Source organism: Sander lucioperca, chromosome 18, assembly GCF_008315115.2.
Source record: "Sander lucioperca isolate FBNREF2018 chromosome 18, SLUC_FBN_1.2, whole genome shotgun sequence".
NCBI classification, from domain to species: Eukaryota; Metazoa; Chordata; class Actinopteri; order Perciformes; family Percidae; genus Sander; species Sander lucioperca.
Genome location: NC_050190.1, coordinates 582,839 through 605,000, shown reverse-complemented (window position 1 = coordinate 605,000; position 22,162 = coordinate 582,839). Strand labels below are relative to the sequence as shown.

At 42.1% G+C, this 22,162-nt stretch overlaps 1 protein-coding gene across 7 annotated transcripts in view; it reads left to right on the top strand.

The window, feature by feature from the left end:
- The window catches only part of ppp2r5eb (protein phosphatase 2, regulatory subunit B', epsilon), a 62,848-nt gene extending 52,237 nt beyond the window's left edge, over nucleotides 1–10,611 (top strand). For all 7 annotated transcript variants that reach the window (XM_031280314.2, XM_031280310.2, XM_031280313.2 and 4 more), the window contains 7 exons: nucleotides 1,274–1,382; nucleotides 2,207–2,260; nucleotides 2,594–2,644; nucleotides 2,740–2,859; nucleotides 4,074–4,201; nucleotides 6,755–6,856; nucleotides 9,752–10,611. In XM_031280314.2, coding sequence (XP_031136174.1) covers nucleotides 1,274–1,382; nucleotides 2,207–2,260; nucleotides 2,594–2,644; nucleotides 2,740–2,859; nucleotides 4,074–4,201; nucleotides 6,755–6,856; nucleotides 9,752–9,851 — 664 coding nt within the window. In that variant the 3' untranslated portion in view covers nucleotides 9,852–10,611. The remainder of the gene's footprint in view (nucleotides 1–1,273; nucleotides 1,383–2,206; nucleotides 2,261–2,593; nucleotides 2,645–2,739; nucleotides 2,860–4,073; nucleotides 4,202–6,754; nucleotides 6,857–9,751) is intronic.
- Nucleotides 10,612–22,162: the final 11,551 nt, after the last annotated feature.

The window sequence follows — 22,162 nt, the reverse complement described above, 5'->3', positions numbered from 1 at the left end:
TCATTCATAATGGTCTCAAAAAGTCTTTAATTTGACTTGGTGAAACCTGTAGAAACCCTGCAGACAGCTTGGGAGCTAAGCTGAGGTCCACAGGCCCGCCAAGCTTCAGAAGGAAGCCGAAAAACAAGCGGTCAGTCAGTCCCTTAGGTGGTTAACAGATGAAGATAAACCACTGATAATTCTGATAATGAATGTTTCCGTTCATGTAAGCTTGACTCAGCTTTCTCCTTCCAGCAGCATCGATCGATTGGCCGATGCACTTAGAAACAAAATGGATTATTAAATCAATTTTAAAAGAAAAATAATAATAAGTCACTAGTTTTTCATAGCGCAATACCTGCAATTTGCAACTGTTGGTCAAACAAATACAATCCTAAGTAACTTCCTTTCATATTTGAACTTCTTTGGGCCTCTTCCAGTGATTTCAATAAACCAACCTGAGCTCGTGCACTCATTTGTTGAACAACCTGTAGATGGATGCAGCGTGTGACGAAGGGCAGACACAGGAGTCACAGGAGTGACACACAACCAGATGTAGAATATGAGGAGTCGGTTTTTTTTGGTGCCAAATATGGAAGCTTAAAATGAAAGGTCACAGAGAGACTGAGCCAAAATAACAAAGTAATCAGTTCTGGCTAAAAAATAAAACCAAAACGCACAAGTTACAAAACTAACCCTAACTACCCCAAAAAAAAAAATAAACAGGAAAGAAGAGAAGGAGACAAAATTGAGGCTCTCCCCAAAAAGGGCTTCCTGCAGTTCTCTCCAAAACTCCAAATAAGTAACCGACAAACAAATGTAACAACATAATGTTTCTGGCATTTAGCTGGCAACAACATTGAAGATAGCTATGGTTTACTTCTACACAACCGGCCTCTTGGGCTGTGATACCTCGAAAACATTTGACGTTTCATTAATGGACCTAAAAATGATAGGTCCAGTTTTTACAGCTTGTCCATCCGTCAAAAGCTCTCCAAAAACAACCCAGTGAATCAGAATGTAGACAAGCCCTAGTGCAGGATTGTGGTTGTTATTTAGTGAGTCTGGAGCTTTAAAGAGGCGTCACGTCTGTTCTCTGTGAGCCTGAAGGTGAGATCAGCGCTCCCATCTCTTTATTTCTCCTCCAGGCTCCATCGGCCTTCTTCTTTATGTCAGCTGCTCATTGATCTTCCACTTGCTTTCACAGGGTCACAATGAAACTCTTTCATGTGTTCATGTTGAATTTATGTTTATATTTTCTCTACTTTTTCTCCCCTCTCTCTCTCTCCCCCAGTATAATCAATGGTTTCGCTCTGCCGCTGAAAGCGGAGCATAAACAGTTTCTGGTCAAAGTGTTGATCCCCCTCCACACTGTCAGGAGTCTGTCCCTCTTCCACGCACAGGTAAAATATGTGTTTTTTTGTGTGTGAAGTTTCTTCTTCCTGGTGACTATCCTAGTATTTCTCACACAGTGGCCACAAAACAACTGAAACTTCCTGACTGTGTCCAGAAGTTAGTAGATTTGGAGTTTGGAGAAGCAGGCAGGAGTACCGACACGGAAGCTAAGCAATGTCCTGCTGTGGACGGGGGCAGCAGCTAAACACATTTTAGATAGATATATTTAGAATATTTCCAGCGCTCTACCTTGGTGTCAGACGGCCCTTTACGACGGGGAACTGAAGCCGTTATCTCTGCTCTCTTCAAAGCCAAAGTCATTTTACCTTTCAGAACACGGGAGTTGCTGCTCTACCGCTGCTTCCATCAGTTAGTCAGTTTGTGTTATTTTGTGACTTTGGTGAATCCGATTTAACATTTAAAACACCAAAGTCACACAGTAACAAACGGACTAACTGATGGAGGCAGCGGTAGAGCAGCAACTCCCGTGTTCTGCGAGGTAAAATGTCTGTTTTTGTCAAAAGGAGTCTGGTGGCTTTGAAGAGAGCAGAGATAACGGCTTCAGTTCCCCGTCGTAAAGAGCCGTCTGACAGCAAGGTAGAGCGCTGGAAATATTCTAAATATAATAGGAAAATTAAAAACTAAAGCATTGTGGCATTTGAGTTTCTGCTCAGCCAATAAATGCAAAATCAGGTGCAGGAGTTGCAATGAGGTTTCATGCTGTTTTGAAGTATGTGTCATACTGTGACAAGTTTTGGTGTATCTGAGTTGCTGTTGTAAGCTAAGCTAAAGGGCTAAAGTGTGTTCTAACATGTTGCTCCTCTCCCCGCAGTTGGCGTATTGCATTGTACAGTTCCTAGAGAAAGACCCAACATTAACAGAACCAGTAAGTATCCACTAATCCCAACAGGAGGAGACAACTGTTGTTTGACTCTACTATAATAGTCTTAACACAGAATCACTTGTTTTCTATCAGCTTCAGACGTTTCTTTGCCAGCCAAAGTTGATTAATCAATTACTGCCACAGTAACTTTGTCTGAAGTCGATCTTTGCCTGCTACACTGTTGTCACTACAGCTGATTATTGGGGTGCAGGTGGATCAGAAAGGGGGCAGACAGCGCCTCACTGAGGTGAAAGGAGGAGTTGAAGTGAAAACAAATAATTGGAGAAAAAAAAAAAAACAGTAAGGAATCAATCTGTGTCTCTTCCTCATCCTCAGGTCATCAGAGGCTTACTGAAGTTTTGGCCAAAAACCTGCAGTCAAAAAGAGGTGAGGCTCATTTCTTAGAGTTTGAACTGTGTGTGTGTGTGTGTGTGTGTGTGTGTGTGTTGGTACTAAGGTTTTCCTCCTGTGCTGCGGTGCAGGTAATGTTTCTAGGCGAGCTGGAGGAGATCCTGGACGTCATCGAACCAACACAGTTCATCAAGATCCAGGAGCCGCTCTTCAAACAGATCTCCAGATGTGTCTCCAGCCCGCATTTCCAGGTCAGTGAGCGTCTAGTCTCCCATTGCCAGACCTTCCTCCACAGCGCTGCAGAGGAAGGTCTGGCTAGTCCACACAGCATTCCTGGACGGGAGAAAAACGTGCTCTGGTTTATTGGCATTTCTTTAAACCAATCACAATCGTCTTGGGCGGTGCTAAGCTCCGGACAGAGCCACGGTGCCTCTGCTAAATAGTCTCAGGAAGGAACTTGTTTTGATGGAATGTGTGCGTTCAAAAGTAGTTTTAGTCGTGCAACAGAAAACTCAGATTGGACAGATAGTCTAGCTAGCTGTCTGGATTTACCCTGCAGAGATCTGAGGAGCAGTTAACCATAGTCCTCACAAATCCACCAGAGGTTAGAACGCCAACACAAAGAAAGAGGAAGGGGACGGACATCCGGCGGAGTATCCGGCGGCACCTGAACAATCCCAGAAGTGGAACGTCCTAAATATAGACTAGTGAGCGTTTAGCACTGAGCGCAGCACTGTCAGGATCCGTGTCATTTACCTACGCCTGTGGTGTTGAAACAAGCATGTAGAGAATGAATTCAGGACTGCGTTATGGGTCGACCGATACAGATTATTAGTAGTTAATGAAACCAATAACCGATATGCATTTACAGTTAAAAATGAAAATCCTTTAGTCAAAATTAAGATTGAAATGAAATCCTCTGATACAAGTAGATGTCTTATTAAGTAAATGTTCTTGTAACAAACAAAAAGTACTAAATTTAACAAGAGTAAATGTCCATTTCTATATAATATATACTGTAACTACTAAGGCATTAATGCATTCAAAACTGAAATGTTGCAGCTGGTAAAGGTGGAGCTCATTTTTATAGATTTTAAATCTTAGCTTTAAGCACAAGCAATATCATCATAGAGCTAACGTTACAGGCTATAGGCCTAATGAACCAGCAAACATTAGGTCAGACTTAGTGGTGAAAGAAGGCAGAGCAGAGGGACAGACTCAGAGCTGCATCGGTTATCGGTCAAATAAAACGCAGACACAGATAATCTGCAAATAAAAAAAAAGGCTCGATAATCCGTGAATCGCTAGACTTTGTGATACAGTTTTGGTTCAAGAGGAACACAAGCTACTGCATATAAAAATATATTTTGAAATTTAAGGGGAACGTGTGCGTTAAACCCTGTACTATTCTGGATTTTTCCCGTCCGTTTGTGATGACTGGCCGTGTTTGTCTCCTTGGTCCCAGGTTGCAGAGCGAGCTCTGTACTACTGGAACAACGAGTACATCATGAGTCTGATCGAGGAGAACTCCAGCGTCATCCTGCCCATCATGTTCGCCAGCCTCTACAGGATCTCCAAAGAGCACTGGAACCCGTGAGTGACGTTAAAATAAACTCTGCACCTGCCTTCTGTCATAAATGAGGCTCATTCTTCTTCTTCTCCCCCCCCCCTGCTTTTATGTTCCCACACTAACTCATGTGGTGTCTTTGGGTTTTTGCTGATCAGCAGCATTATCAGCAGCTCTTCTGGGTTTTTCCGGTTTTTCTCACGATTGTGTTTCAGCCTCAAGTACACACGGAGATCACAACACTCTGTTTACTGTAAACAGCGGAGAACAGCATCTCTATGCTGCGGAAAGCAAAAGTCTTTAAAAAGAAATGTATTTGAAACTAGGGCTGGGTGATATGGAGAAAATCAGATATCACCATATTCTTGACTAAATACCTCGATATCGATATTGCGGTGATATTCTAGGGTTGACAATCGGTGCTTTAACAAAATATCTTCACACTTCAATTTTAGATAAATAATCATCAGTAATGTGGACATGATGTCTAAGTGGGGAAAAGGCAAATAATAGAACAGCTAGAACAGTCTGCTAAGTTCAGAAAAGTACATCACTTTACTGTAATGCAGCCTTTAAAAATAGGAAAAGACAAGACTTATGTCATATCACGATATTACGATATCCAAAATCTAAGCCGATATCTAGTCTCCTATCACGATATCAATATAATATCGATACATCACCCAGCCCTAGTTGAAACTGTGGTTCACATCCCAGTATTGTTAGGAACATTCATTTAAAGAAATGGGATGTGAGCAAGGACAGTTATGGTTTGATAATAATGTTTTAAATTGTAATTTCCCCACTGGGGATCAATAGAAAGTATAAATTAAATTAAAAAAGACCTCTTCCTCTCACACCAGAAGCCAGTAAGAATTAGGGATACTGAGAGAAAGTACTACCAAAGAGCATCATACTGTCAACATGTGTGGATTTTACATAAATCTGAATGGCCAGAATAATTTACACTTCTATTATAAATGGACCATTTTAATTTTAATAATAAAGGGAATGCTGCAGCAACCTCACTTCCTGTGTCCATGTTCCCAACTCCAGTAGGTCTGGAAAGTTTGGAAACATCTGGAATATGAAATGTCTGATTTCATTTTCAATTCTTAAAAAGAAAAAACATTTGTAAATTGATTAACGATGTTTTTAAAGAATACACTTTTAGGTTGGCGTCCCCTGTGAATTGATGTGTGGGAAAAATGAAATAAACATTTTTTTTTTTTTAATTGTATTTTTCCAAAAACATATATTTGTATATGCATTAGAGTGGACTGGACTTTTGTAAGGCATGTTTGCATGTCAGCCTCAAAATGGAGAAATTGGACACGTGATAAAGAAGCACACAAGGGAGTGCTAGGTCAAGTGTAACAACAATAAATATGGACACCAACTGATAAGGTTGGAAATACTTCTTCATAGTCAGATGACGGACCACAGTCTTATAACTAGGGTTGGCTAGCGTTTGGATTTTTTCCCCGATACCGGTGCTGAAACAATACTTTTAAACTGGTGCCGGTGCCTGAACCGATACTTTTACAAAACAAATTTTTTTTTCGACTATTTTGGCGCCTTTTTCAATGTTTTTGGTGCTTTTTTTGACATTTAACGCTTCTTTTCACTACCATTTATAAACACCACTAACACCAGCTTACTACCACTATAGTTTTACACTTATTTTTAGGAATTCATGGCCAATTATAAACCTCATTTATAGAAAACTGTACCTAATTCTTGAGTTAAAGAAGCAGAAATGATGAATTATTTAGACTAATATTAAAGGAAGGATAATCACAGAAGGGTCAACGTTCAGCGAGGATACTGTTCCCAAACATTTCAAAATTATTTTTTTTCAAATGCTAAAAAAATTGAATAAAACACCCCAAATTCAATGAAAGTAGAGATCCAATCTTTTGTTGTATTCGTGAAGCGCGTTGTATGGAATCATCCGTGTTATTTTTGGGTAATTCAAATTAGGTAGTTAAAAAGAAACCCATATTTCTGAGATAGACATTTTGAGAACGCGTCAAATTTGACCCAAAGACAACACAAGGGTTAAAGAAAGGCGTGTTTATTGCTAAGGCCATATGGTCAAATTTAAAATGATTTATTAAAATGTAATAACAATAACTTATAACAGTGACTTAAGTTATTTCACCAATACAATGCTGATAACCGGCCGTGTAAGCACCGGGTCTCGGTACCCAACCCTACTTATAACTCTGAGCCTTTTAGGGAACAGGCAAGAATGAGGAGACGGAGCAGCCAGCAGCCAGACATTGAGTTGTTGTGTGAGGAGAATCATTGGAGGGGTGAGGATTGACACACGCAGTGAGACCAGCAGCGTAGAAAAAGTGTGGACTTGATGACCCGACAGGCTGGATTTGAACAGCCACAATAAATAGCACAAATATTCACTTTTCAAAGTCTGACTTCCTACAAGACCTGAAGTATGAAAGAAATGAAACCCTACAAGTTGCTCTGTAAATGGACTCTATAAAACTGTAAAAGTTTATAGCCGCTGTAAAGCTGGATGTTGAACTGTGATCCCTCTGTGTGCTCCCTCCTCGCAGGGCCATCGTGGCGCTGGTGTACAACGTACTGAAGGCCTTCATGGAGATGAACAGTACCTTATTTGATGAACTCACAGCCACTTACAAGTCAGACCGCCAGCGGTGAGAAGCTGCCTCACACACGACAGCAGTGTTACTATCATCACACTCTACAGATATCTGGATTCAGATTAGCTGGGGTTGTAAAAGGAGCCACGCCGATGACTACAAATATGAAGTTAATATCTTAGACTCACTCCCTTGTTTGAAGAGAACGTCTTGACTACGTAATAGTAAGGTTTATTGTGTTTATTGGTCAATTAGGATTCAAAGTTCACTGAAGTGTTTTAATAGTAGTGAGCCACTTTATTCCCCCCATTACTCATTCAAATATTAAAATTCATGAGACATGATTCAGTGTGCCAGTGTAAAAATCTGTAAATCCTACTGTGGAGCCCACGGGATCTTCTATGCAAAGTCTGAAATAGTGGCACAGAGCCGCCAAAGTTTAGAAAGAAATACTTTTTAGCCACGTTAGTTAAAGCACCATTTTGATCCAGACTGAACTATCTCAACATCTGCTGGGTGGATTGCCAGGAACCTTTGGACTGGACATTGGTGGTGCTCAGATGATGAATCCTACTGACTTTGGACATCCTCTGACTTCTCTAGCACCACCACGAGGTTCACGCTTGCCATTTTGGGTGAAATATTTCAAGATTTATTAGATGGATTGCTAGTAAAATTGGTTGACACATTTATATTCCTCTAACTTTTCCATAGGATGCATCATCAGGTCAAATATTATAATTTCTTTTTGACCAAATACCTGCAAATCTAATGACATTCCCATCAGCCTTAAGGTGTGCTTTGTGCTAACACACTAAACTAAGATGGTGAACACCTGCTCAACATCAGCATGTTAGCATTTAGCTCCAAGCTCTGCTGTGTCTAAGTTCAGCCTCACAGAGCTAGCATGACTGTAGACTGTAGACTTTGTTCACGTCCATCAAAGAACTATGTCAATTTAAGACGTCTGTAAGTCATCTTTAAACAGGATGCACAGCTGGCTGGATCTCATCCGCACTCATTGCCTTTTTTCATGCATGTAGTGAAGTACTGTACCTAGGGATGCTAATTTAGATAATTTTTTTCTGACGTTATCTGACCCTCGTTAATCAATTATCAACCGTTAACCGACAAGCAGGCAATGGAGTCCCAGTTCACCCACTTTGGGCGCACCGTGTCCGCAGACAGCTGTTGACATGTAGCTGTCTCGCAGCCTCGAGGTCACGTGCATTGTCCTGGACACGTGCCTGGTAGTCTGGCATTGCCAGACCTTCCCCCACAGAGCTGCGGAGGAGGGTCTGGCAACAGAAAACTGGACAGATTGGACAGATAATCTAGCTAGCTGTCTGGATTTACCCTGCAGAGATCTGAGGAGCAGTTAACCATAGTCCTCACAAATCCACCGGAGGTTAGAACGCCAACACAGAGACAGAGAAAGGAGACGGACGGGGCTCCCGTCGTCGTCTCCATCGTTTGGTGTAAAATGGTCATAAAACTCAGTCCCAGTCAGTCTTTTTCCCATCTGGACGTTCACACAAAATCAAACGTGTTTGATATTATTATTAAGTTTGAAGTCTTGGTAGTGAAGGTAAATCACGTGAACATTGTCAACAACTAATGGGAGCTCTGCCTCCAGCACCAAACAGGAAGTGGAAAACTGCTAGAGCCAGTGTTGTTTATGGTTGCTATGGTGCTAAGCTCAACGCTAACGCCCTTATTAAACCCTTCTGAACGGGAGTTTTACCAGCAGATAGACCCAGACCTCCAGGTACTGGAGACATTCATCTCCATGTACGGCAGAACTCAACATCAGCAGATTTCCCTCAAGTTACCAGCTAACGCTAGCGGTAGCTAGCTAGCTTGGTTAAATCTTTCAAAATGAATCTGGTTGTAGTCTTGCAACGTGTGACCCTGCAAGATCCCCAGTCTTTACATATAATGACAGTCTTTAACGTTAGATGTGAGATGGTGTCAGACTGTAGTCTGTTCTAAGTCTCCTAGTGGATGGTAGGCTTAAAGGACCATGCCGACTTATTGGGTCTTTGTCTTATTCCCCGTATCCCCCAGAGTTAGATAAGTCCATACATACCCTTCTCATCTCCGTGCGTGTCGTAACTCTGTCTGACGCACCCACCGCTAGCCTAGCTTAGCACAGATCCTGGAGGTAACCGGCTCCATCTAGCCTAGCTTAGCACAGATCCTGGAGGTAACCGGCTCCATCTAGCCTAGCTTAGCACAGATCCTGGAGGTAACCGGCTCCATCTAGCCTAGCTTAGCACAGATCCTGGAGGTAACCGGCTCCATCTAGCCTAGCTTAGCACAGATCCTGGAGGTAACCGGCTCCATCTAGCCTAGCTTAGCACAGATCCTGGAGGTAACCGGCTCCATCTAGCCTACTGCTCCCAATAAGTGACAAAATAATGCCAACATTTTCCTATCTCCATGTTGTGATTTGTATGTAGCAGAGCTTCTCCTTCTGAGAATATAGTTCCCAGTATGTATACGGTTAGAAGATGGCTGTGTGTCATGTGACCTTGTTATGTGTACATTCTGTGACTATACAAATCACAACATGTAAATAGGAACATGTTGGCGTTATTTTGTCACTTATTGGGAGCAGTAGGCTAGATGGAGCCGGTTACCTCCAGGATCTGTGCTAAGCTAGACTAGATGGAGCTGGTTACCTCCAGGATCTGTGCTAAGCTAGGCTAGCGGTGGGTGCGTCAGACAGAGTTACAACACGCACGGAGATGAGAAGGGTATGTATGGACTTATCTAACTCTGGGGGATACGGGGAATAAGACAAAGTCCCAATAAGTCGGCGTGGTCCTTTAAGTGTACCTAAATGGCCACACCAGCCCTATTTGAATAACTGAAGAAATCAGAGATGTATGCAGAGATTCCAAGCCCATAATGACCGCTGGACCTCCATGCTGTTTGTTGTTCCAGTGAGAAGAAGAAGGAGAAGGAGCGAGAGGAGCTCTGGAAGAAGCTGGAGGACTTGGAGCTGAAGCGGGGCCTTAGGAGCGACGGGATCATCCCAACTTAACGAAGACAGCGCCACGCTCCCCTCTGCCCTCCCCTCCTCCTCTCCCCCTGTGACTCCCCCTTCCCCTCCATCCTTACCCCCACCCCCCCCCACCCCCCCCACCCCATCAGCCATGTCTGCCCAGAGCTCTGAGAAATCCCCGATACAGGCCATCGTCTCTGGATCGACACGAAGCGCCCCGCTGGTTTCTTAATGGGTTATTTTTTTTCTTCTGGTTTTTTTTTCCTCCTGTGTTTTGTGCGACTTACTTTACAGTAGATTCATCACGTCTGTTTTCATTATTTCAACAGCACTGTAAATAATAATTTTTTTCTTTTTTTTTCCCCCCTTAAACTGATATTATTGCAAACGGAAAAACAAAACAATAATAATAAATAAAAAAAAGGAAGAAAAAAATAGAAAATGAGAAAATGACTTGTGTGGGAGGGGGAATTTAACAAAAAAAAAAACACTTTTGGACTGTATGACGTGAGACGAACTCTTGGAAAACAAAAAAACGACAAAAAAAGAGAAGATTTGAACTCGTCATCCCACTCTTGTTCTTCAGTCCAGTCCCGTGTATCATTTTGATTTTCCTGGTTCTCCTCTTTGCTTTTCCTCTCGTTGCCTCCGTCTTTCGGTTCCCTCCCTCCTTCTTCTCTAATGGTGCATCTTTTCTGCCCCCGTGTGGGACATCCGGACTAATAATGGGTTCCCCACTCCCCCCTTGAGGTTCCTCTCTGGCCACGCCCACATGGGGGGGTGGTGAACAAAAACACATTTTAAAAACAACAACAGGGACTTCCTCAGTGTACACTAACTGTATCCTCCTGAGTGCGTTTACATGCGTGTTCATGTACGGGTATTAAATCTTGTGCTCAGTATCTTCATTTCTATTGTTCAGTTTAGTACCTTTTTCACGCTCAAACTACATCATTAAGTCCCTCAAAATTATATCTTACCATCTCAAAATACTGAAAGAAGTTGAGTTTAAAATCACACGTTTTTGACCACAAACGCACCTTAAGCAGCAACTCTGGCAGAACCTCGGTGACATTGCATTTCCTGTGGCTGCTTCAAAATAAAAGGCGCCATGTGTTTTAACACTTTAAAGCTGCAGACACACCGACCAGACGGCCGACCGTCGGCAGAAAAGGCAGTCGGGCTGATCAGTCTCCCCGAGTTGGTCCAAAAAGTTCCTCAGAACACCCCGAAGAGACCAGACATAATACGTCTCCATAACAGCAGGTGGCGTTAATCTGTATTGTCGCCCAACAATGAAAACTGGCAGCTGATTGGACGAACGCGTGGGTCTGGTTTCTCTGGAAATTCAAAGCCAGACTGTCATGGCGGCTCGTTCAGAATACGATCTCATATTGGACTAAAATAGTTCACCGAAACGTGTTTCTGAAAACATTTGAAGAGAGAAATAGGCTGTGCAGTTGCTGAATCTGTCTTCATTCAACAAAGGTCAGCTTAAAAGATTTTACTCAGATTTTGAGAGGCGTTCGTCACGCTCATTCCGCTCATTCCCAATCACATGGGTCATTTGAGTCCGACTGTCGGCAGTGCCCGCCCCGCTGATTATACATGTCAAATCAGCCAAAATGAAGGCCGACAGCCCCTCGGACGGACGACGGCACGGAACATACACCGAACAGACTCGAGTCACCGACCTCGCCAGACTGTCTGACGGCCGATTATCGGCTCGGTGTGTCAGCGCCTTAACGTGAACTAGCAGCAGCAGTAGGTTACGTTCTGTTTCCATTAGCTGTCGAAAAAAGCAGCTCTGATGCACCTGGTCAGATAATCAGTCCACCACTGACAGTGAAAACTACTATGGAGGTAATTACTGAATGTCAATACACTGAACGGGTTCTGCATAAATGCTCACTAGAAATCACAATTGGGCTTTGAAATAATGAACGTTTCTCAAACCACTGTGTAGGGTTGGGTTTTTTTCCGCCTTTACTTTGGTGCCATCTGGTGGTCGTATCAGAAATGACAGTGGTGAACGGCGTGAGGGGAAAATCTTTTTTTTTTTTTTTTTTTTTTTTTTTTTTTTTTAATTAAACCATTTATTTATTGTTTGTGTCCTTTTCTAACTTCCTGGTGATGTGACTCTCTGCCTCACACAGGGTTGGGATGCGGCTTCATATAAACGAGAATGTAAGAATCCAGAACGCTCCGCATGTAAACGCACTCCATTCCCTTTTCTTCCTCCTCCAAACATGGACTACTTGTCATCCAGTTGATATCTTTTTTTCTCCTTCCCTCCATCTTTTTTTCCCCACCTTACCTGCCATACCAGAGTTCCGTTTCAGGAAGCAGGTTTAGTGAGAACTCTGAGTTAGTTAACCCTGAGATGAGGGGAACAGAAAGAGAGGTTAATCTAACCTGAGAGAGAGAGAGGAGAACTCCAGCTGTTTCAGAAAGAGAGGGACCTTAGCCTCAGTTTGTTATCTGCATGAATAAAAAAACAGGGTTGGTTTATTAACCATGTTAGGCAGCCTATAAAACTTTTTTTTTTTCTCGAACATGGCATTTCCTTTTGTCGATGATCCTGTTGATGAAGAAGCTGTATTACTTCTCAGGGAGTTAAACATACATCTGGAGATGATATTGAGGCCCCGACTATAGATGCATTTTCATTTCCAGATACTAGCCTACCTATTTGAGTGGTATCGTTTTTCTTCCCAGTCTATCTTTTATGTAGCCTACATAACCTTATCCGTCCTCATATCACTAACGTCACCCATCGTGAACATGCTCTACATCCCAGCACATTCTTTGTGTTGCATTACGTTTTTCTGCAAACGGCAGTATTCTTTATAACATTGGTGAGGCGGAGCATTTTAGTAAAGCCACTGTAGCAAAGAGCCGTCAGAAGAGTGGGACTCACTCTGAAACGTTTTTTAAAAGTTTTTGTAGTGTTCTGGACACAAACCAGTAAGAGCCTTTTAAAAAGGAGTTCCACAGTATTCAGGTGAATGATGTAAACCCTTTGAAATAAAAGATTATGAATTATAATTCTGTTAATGATGCAGCCTCTGAATGGGATTAGTAGGCCTAGGACTCGTATAGATTGTAGGTTCAATACCATTTCACCAGTAATATTAGACTGATGATTAAATATATTAATACACTATATTGGAACTAATGCATTTACTCTAGCAGCAATTTTCTCCCACGCAAATTCTCTCTTTTGCAGTAGCTGCTGTGTTGCTTTTTTAACTAAATCCATGTTCAAACTCGCTGTATGTGCGCATGAGTATTTCCGCCGACCAGTTTGTTTGTGGTTACCATGGCAAATCGTAGTATCATGGCTTCATTCATTCATTCGAAAACTCAGTTTCCCATCTCAGGGTAAATGAACGTTCAGGGTTAGACTCAGAGTTTGGTAAACCTCCTTCCTGATACGGGCCCCTGGTATCCCTGGTATCAGTCTGGTACTGGTACCCTCTGGCCATAATGGGGACTTCCAAGTTAAAAAAAATAATGTCTTCAGAGGAGCGCCAAAAATCTTCCTCCTGTTGTGAAAAGACGAGCGCCCCTGAGTCAACTCACCCCAGGAGGCAGTATTACAACAACAAAAGACAACCCTGTACATTGTTATTGAATGCAGTACACTGATAATCTCGTATCTTGTAGTAATTTAGCCTGTTTTTTTTGCTTAGGAAACTGGAGAGGAGTATCCAGTATATAAAGAGGTATTATGGAACAAGACTTCCTGGTATTTATGATAGGGTTTCCCCCTTTTAGTCTGTTTATTCTTTCTTTTTTCTGTCTCTCACTCCTCCCTCTTCTCTTGGTTTTTATCTCATTTTGAATATTTTGATGAAGTTTCTTTTGACCATTGGATATATATATATTTTTTTTTTAGTTGGGGAGGGAGGGAGGGGGGTGAGGGTGAGGGCAGGTAGGCAGGGGTCAGAGGGAGGGAGGGAGGGAGGGAGGAAGGGAGGAAGGGAGGGGGTGTAGAGAGGGAAGGCACGGGGCAGACCTCTTTGCCCTGTTGGGAGAGTGTGACGGTGAACCTCCCCCCCCTCGCAGAATTAATGTGTGCTTTAGAACGGCCCGGATATAACATGATTCAAAAACTGAAGAAAAAAAACAAAAAAGATAAAGGGTTGGAGAAATACAAATGTTTAATTATTTTAAAAAATAAAGAGATATTAAATTAAACCTGTTTTGTGATAAAGCCCAGACGCTGGATTGCTTTATTTGTGTGTGTGTGTGTGTGTGTGTGTGTGTGTGTGTGTGTATATATATATATATATATATATATATATGATATACCGGGCTGTGATACACACCCAGTACTTGTTAGTGGATACATTCACTGTTGGTTTGTTATCAATAAGAGAAAATAAAGAACATTAAATGGGGTAGCTGTAGCTGTTGACGATGAATGGGACTGTGTATTTAGCATTGAGATTCAGTTGTGTCCACAAGGGGACGGTATTGCATTAGCAATACAACATACAGGTATGTTCTACTATTCAATGTACTTCACCAGGGCTGCTTCTCATGTCGCTTAAATTGCCTCCTCGACTCCTCCACTTGCCTCCCTTCCTCGCGTCTTAGTCCCTCCCACCGAGGAAATCATGGGAGGAGAGAGGCAATGAGCAAATGTGTTTTAGAGGGATGAGACGTCCTTTCCTCTGGAGCGTCACATGAATACGTCAGCTGTTTGGGTGGAGTTAACAACTCCTTCAGCTGCACGGCTTCCTGGAAGGGTGCTCTCTGTACCCTCGCCTACAGCTCCCCGATGATCCCTCCTCAATGATCCCTCCCCAATGATCCCTCCTAGATGATCCCTCCTCAATGATCCCTCCTCAATGATCCCTCCTCGATGATCCCTCCTCAGTGATCCCTCCTAGATGATCCCTCCTCAATGATCCCTCCTAGATGATCCCTCCTCGACTCAAACGGCCTACTTCTAAAACTTCTGCAACTGCAGTTTCATAGACTTTGTAGTAGCATAATCATGCGTCCCAGTAAGCCGTGACTGAGCCAGCATGCACAATACCAGGACCGTGAAACTGAAGCAGCTTATTGGACTTCATTTAATTATGTACACCTGTTTCCTGACTTTGTCCCTCTGCTCACTGCAGCGTCCCTCCCTCCTCTCCTGCTTGCGTGATTTTACGTAGTAGTCATCTAAACAAATATTCAAATATTATTTCCAGAATGCAAGGTGAAACTGGCTGCACGTCGGCCTTGTGATTTCGCATGGAAATCAAAAGTAAATTAGATCTCATATCATTGGTTTACAGAGTTCTGCAGAGGTATCATACAGATTCATCTTGTGTGGAAGTTGCTCTGCAAATTTTGTCTGCCTTTTTCCAAATCTTTGTGTGAGTGTGTTTGTCATAATTTGTGAATGAGTGTTTGGAACGTACAGATGGACAGAGCAGGAGTGGATTATATTGCACTGTATTGTTGTGGGAGGTTTCTGTTGACGTCTCGCTGCCGTCCTCAGAGGTGAGTGTTTCACACTCTAAACCACGGACGGATTAAGAGACAATGGGCTCCAGACACACATGTGAGTTTCACGTGAGCAGCTGAGAGACTTCTCTTCAGTGTTTAGACTGTGTTGTGGTCCTGGTTTCGTGTTCACATTCTGCATTTCAACCTAAAATCAGTTAAGAACTCAACATACTGTATGTTTGACGACATCATAGTTAAGAGTTTAGATTTTGGTTCATAGGCCTAAAATCCCAAAACAAAGTTTTCAAACCGGTATGTTTGTCTTGGTTTATCAGTTGCTCGCTAGGAAAAGACACATGTGGACATTAAGTGTTAAAACTAAGCAGAGACAACTCCTTAAGTTATTAATAAATGTCTTATTAAAGCTGATTAAGTTTTAAACAGCTCCTCCTGTTTGTCTGAGCAGTACCTCAATCTGCCACCAGAGGGAAGCAAAGGCCTGCAGTTCAGAGGTTTGTACCTTTTCTTTAAAAAAAAGAAATTGTACAAAACTTTGATTTAAGTACCTAGAACGATTCTTATCAAATGTTTGACATTAGAGCTTTGCAAAAATAAGTTGAAAGATGATTATGATGCAGACTGCATTGACTCTAAACTCAGAAATTCTGACTTTAAAGTTGTACTCCATACAATTTCCATCTAGTTGATTAAGTTCCTATCTATCAAAGAGTGAGTTAAAACAATGGGGATTAACAACATGACCTACTGATGAAAGCTCTTGTATTTGCTGCTTTGTCAAGTAATACAATCTAAGTGTATGTTGAGACTTTCCTGCCCTAAATGCAGCGCACAGTCAGGGCATTTTCACACCTATAGATCGTTTGCTCCGGTCCCAATCAGTTGAGTTTGTAAACTTGGAGCGATTTCCCCCATGGTTCGGTTTGGTTTCACACCTGGAAAATCCAAGCATCATTACAAACCACGCAAGAACATTCCGTCCTCTTATTGATCGGATGTGTCTGGGCCTTGGCTGGCAGTTATTATGGAACCCACTGCAGTTCTAGGCAAGACCCACCCTTCAATAGCATCCACACGCTACGATTGCCTCTGCAAAATGTGTACGTTCAAAAGTAGTTTTAGTCGTGCAACAGAAAACTCAGATTGGACAGATAGTCTAGCTAGCTGTCTGGATTTACCCTGCAGAGATCTGAGGAGCAGTTAACCATAGTCCTCACAAATCCACCAGAGGTTAGAACACCAACAGAAAGAGGAAGGTAACGGACATCCGGCCTAAAATAAGGACACACGGGCGGAATTTCAGGCAGCACTGGAACAATCCCAGAAGTGGAGCATTGTGGATATAGACTAGTTCGACACAAACATTACCCAGGCTGGGGGTGCACTGGCTCCACTCTTGACTGCTAACGCTACATGGCTAACCATGCTAACACAGACAACAGTGTTAGCCACGTTAGCTAGCCGCTGCCTCCCCGGCTCTATCATCTCCACGCTTGGATGGGTTAGCTCTTAGCTCATCTCAGACTAAACTGCTATCGGTGTTGACTGGAGCACATGAAGGTATTGCGCCGGTGAGAGCTGCTATCTACCAACATCATACAGTCAACACTGTTCCATTTTTTAAAAAGAACCCTGGGAGTTGAGGTCCCAGAGGCCCGCCTGAAATTACATCTTACAGCCAAAGCTGCTGCTAAAAACAACCAAACTCAAATCTTACAGAATATAGCTTAAAACTCAGACCTCAAATAAATGTTCCACATTTGGCCTTAATCATCTTTTGTAGAATACACTATACATTGTAGCAACCCAGGGAACTTGAAAGCCTGATTCACAATGAAAATATGTAACTCAGAGACAGCTGGCTTTAACATAAAGTGTTCTTTAATAACTCAGGTCAGGAAAAGGGTAGGGGAACAAACTTTAACTTAGGATTCTTCCCGTCCGGGGTCTGTCGGTCTTCAGGCGGTGTTGTCCTGGGAGGGTTTAAAGCAGAGCGAGAGGTCAGTCCTTTTTCCAGCCAATCTCCTTACTGAACAACAGTCTCCTACAGTGTTTCCTCTCTGGGCCTTGGTTCCTCACTCTCTCCCATGCAGCCTTGGGCTGGCTCTCTTAATGCCTTCTCCTGATCACCTGATGGGCTGCAGGTGTGACCAGTACCATGTGCCAAGTGGCTGCAGCACTTGTATAGGCAGATGGACTCCCTCTATCACCTCTCCCAATCTGAGCCTATGGACCCCCCCCTCCCCTGTGCTGGATTGGCTGGCCTGTTTCCCCTGGTATGCTACAACATATGCTAAACTACTTCTACTAAAACCAACTTTTTTTACTGGGGTGTTGTTGACAGCTTCATTTAACTCTCCGTCACAAAGAAAAGAATAAGCAAGTTTCCCAAAACGTCGAGCTACAAGTTCTACACTGTTCACCTGATCAAATTAAAGCTGAAAGTTGATTGGCCTTTCAGGAATGTCAAATGTGGCGCAGCACTGAGACCAGAAAGAAAAAGTGTCCAAATAGGATCCAAGCCCAGCAGCATGTAGGAGCCGAGAGTGTTTTACATGTTGCTGTTGCACACAGGAGAGCCGAGACAGTGTGGATGTAATTAGGAGTGTGTGTGGAGGTGTGAATTAGGATCACCTGTCGAGCAGATAACCCTGACAGCTCGCAGTGAAGAACAAATTTCTTTGGTCCAGCTGTAATTAGCCTACTGGAGGCGTCTCAACGCCTCAGCGCACATCCGGCTCCGAGCTCTTTATAAAAAAGGCCATGACACGCTGAGAGCATTGTCATTAATTAGCCCACAGCGCCGATAATTCAGCTGATTACCCCCCCTACACTGCTATCTATCTATCTATCTATCTATCTATCTATCTATCTATCTATCTATCTATCTATCTATCTATCCTGTAAGGCAGTGGTTCTCAAACTATATTTCTATAATGTACCCCGTTTGATATATTTTTTCGTCCAGGTGCCCCTGACCAGCACAAAGTATTTTGGTAGAAAATAAATCCTAGCTACATAAAGAGACACAACACAGCGCTGCACCATCCGTGTCTGATTTACTAAGCAACTCTATTGTAACTGAACAACACTTAACTACATTTCAAATATTATGAATCACTTCATTAATTCATTACTATAGTATATACTTCTTTTAGGAGGAAGGCATCACTGATACTTTTAAATTAACATTTGAAAAAAGTCTCAGGTACCCCCTTCAGTACTCCAAAGTACCCCTAGGGGTACACTAGCCCCCACTAGAGAAACAACGCTGTAAGGGGTCCAGTGTTGGGCAAGTTACTTTTAAAAAGTAATTAGTTACAGTTACTAGTTACTTCTTCCAAAAAGTAACTAAATAAGTTATTCAGTTACAAATTATGAACTTCAGAAAGTAACTATTACATTACTTTCAAGTAGGGATGTCCAGATCCGATCACATGACCGGAAATCGGGTCCGATCACGTGGTTTCAGACTCGATCGTAATCGGACGTTACCTCCCGATCAGGACTCGGATATATATGTATATATATTCTCATTATTTTTTAACACATCTATAGTTATGCGGTGGCACAGAGTTAGACCCTTTTGACTCCACACAGAAACAGCAATGCGTGCAGCATGACATCACTTTGTTGCAGAGACGCTATTGGTTAAATGCCGGCAAAGTAGAACACGGAAGCAGCTTGAAGCGGAAAGCGTGAGTATGTCTGCAGTCTGGAGGTATTATAAAGTTGAATTATTATAGAAGTATCGGATCGGGACTCGGTATCGGTAGATACTGAAAACCAAATGACTCGGACTCGAGGGCAACAAAACCTGATCGAGACATCCCTACTTTCAAGTACATTTTTAAATGCTCAAATGTGACCCCACCTCCACCTCCACCCCTCTTTAATGGAACTTAAAATACATGTGCATGTTCAATTATTTATGATAAATCTGAATATTATAATGAAATGGAACCTTAATACAATACATTATTAACAGAAACAATGTACACAAATCTAAACTATTTTAATGTTGCTGTTGGACAAAGTGAGACTAGCCTCCAATCAAATGCCATGTATGTAGATATTATGTTTATATAGTGGATCCATACAAATAACACACCACCTCAACAGGCCACAACTGGGCAAAATTAAATTATGCTTGTTAAGCACTATACCAAAAATGAATACATATTTACACTCTTTGAAGTGCAAATAACGTAAGTGGCCTGATCTTTATACTTGTGCGCTGGTGTGTGCGTCGAGCCGGCGTGTGTGTGTGTGGGGAGTAGGTGATAGAGCGAGGGAGAAGTGAGAAAGTGACGGCGATTATCTTCAGAGTGAGTAGTGACTCTAGAGTCATAGTGAGAGAAACAAAGTGTCTCTCCTGTTCTTTCTGACCATGGGACATCTGTATCAGAAGTTAACCCTCTCCTTGATTTCATAACGCCATACCTGTGTCTCTCTCGTTGACTGACCCGCTTGTGTTGTTCGTTGTGTGTCTGACTATGCATGCTTTCGAACACCCACCCAACTCTACCTCTGATTGGCTTACCATGACATTTTACTCAACCTCAGCCAATCGTCAGCATTTATGCACTTGCGTCATGCACTGCCCACTAACCAAGGAACAACAGTAAAAAAAAGTCTTTGCCTCTCGGCTCAGACTCAGAGGTCCAGTTGGTCTGATGAAAAAAACAGCTTCAAATATAGTAACGCACCGCATTTTTGGGCAGTAATGGTATGAGTGCAGGAAGCTGACTCACTAGCCTAGGACCTCAAAGTTCTTTTGTACTCAACACAAAACGTCAGTAAATAAAAGTCTTGAATCCAAAGTTCTTCGTTTGACTGTTTACTTATGAATTTCAAAAACATAAAATATAAAAAACTTAGGATCTTTACTTTTCTTACAAATTAACTGTGGTTCTGTGTAGGTCAAAAGACTGTGTTGCTCCAAAGTCCAGTGGCTTCTGGCTGTTTCGCAGGGTTCAATTTCTTTTATACTAAATCTAACAGCCAATTAAATTACATTATTCTAGATCACTGGTCAACTGTTTACATTCCAATTTCTACGTTTCTACGTTATTAAGATGGAAAGAGTAATCAATTAGATTACTCGTTACTGAAAAAAAGTAACGCCGTTAGTAACGCCGTTATTTATAACGCCGTTATTCCCATCACTGAAGGGGTCCTTGGCTGAAAAAGGATTGAGAACCTGTTTTAAGCAATAAAGTGCATTTATCCAAAGTGCTTCACAGTTAGCCTTTGATTCCCCATGGTGGTGGCGTAGCCTGAGTGTCCTGCTCAAGGGCACTTTGCGACGTGGACACGAAGAATGACTGAGGATGGAACCAGCAACCCTGTGATCAGTGGACAACCTGCTGAGTCAGCCACTGTGGAATTGTTTCGAGGAGAGCACTAAGATGATGTTTTTGAGATTTCTTCTTGCATGTCAGTGACAATCCTCCCTCTTGTAGTATTATACTTTTGGCTCATGTTTTTACTTTCACTCATTTGTGCTTAGTTTGGTTTGGATTAGTGCTCCTCTAAAACACTGGACAGAGACTACATGTGAACTTGAGTCAGCACTGAGCTGTAGTAGCAGATATTAACCTGCTCTTGTTCATCTGTTATTATTGATTCTAGGGAACAATTGGGTACTTTCAAGGTACAAATCACTCATTTTGGGAATAAGATACACTGACTTACACTTTAAAACATCAGCGCCGTGGCTAAATTTGAACCCATTTTCAAATTTGTTTTTAGTCATCTCTTCCCTTTGTAAACGTACTACACACTCTAGAGTAAGACATGAACTAAACATATAGAAAGACATACCATGTGTGTCTCTAAACTGATTTGAACATTCTCACTTAGAAATATCAGAGTTATCCTTTTCTGACAATGTAAGTAGGTGCCTCTGTTATTCTGACAGGTGTTTCTATTATTTTGTCCACCCCATTCATATTAATGAGGGTAGACCTAAATATAAAAACGCCTTAGTATCACGATACAATTCTTTAAAACAGGATGAGAGGACAAAACAAAATCAGAGGAACCCCTTGACCAATCAGCTGTGAGGAGGAACAATTTGAGGTACCAGTACAGGAGCCCACAACGGACAAAATACTGCATTCAAATTAAAGCGTGCTTAACTTTCACTTTTACACAGAGATGGGAAGTAACGAAGTACAAATACTTTGTTACTGTACTCAAGTAGATTTTTCAGATATTTTTACTTTACTATTTATTTTTGTGGCGAATTTTTACTTTTACTCCTGACATTTTTAACACGAATATCGGTACTTTCTACTCCTTACATTTTACAAAATTGGCTCGTTACTTTAGTTTCAATAATTTCAGTGGAGTTACCGTTATTATTTTTCGCGTCATCAATACTAAATTCAATCTAATTGGATGGGAATATACGTTGCACTTGACGCACCACTACAAGACGACTCGACAGATTCGGCGGCATTCATTCGCAGCAAATCATTTGCAGCTTGATGGCGGTAACGTTAGCATAGTAGTATGGACGGCAACAAAATTGTGAGCCTGACATATTACATTTATTATTATTAGCACTCCATGTTCAAAGGTTTACTAGCTGTCAGTTCATTTCTTATACGCTGCTGCCATCTAGTGGTTGTTAGTTGTAACTCTAAAAGTATGGGGAACGTGTTAATTACTGTCTGTTTAGTCATATTTTATCCTTTATTTTTTTTTCCAGAAGCCATATTTGAGCGCACACACACATACATGTAGATTCCTTTAAATCACATGTGTCAAACTCAAGGCCCGCGGGCCAAATCCAGCCCCTCGCAAATTCTGATCCGGCCCATCAATTTATGTCACAATCAATTTTAGCCCACCTAGTTTTGCGCTAAACCAAA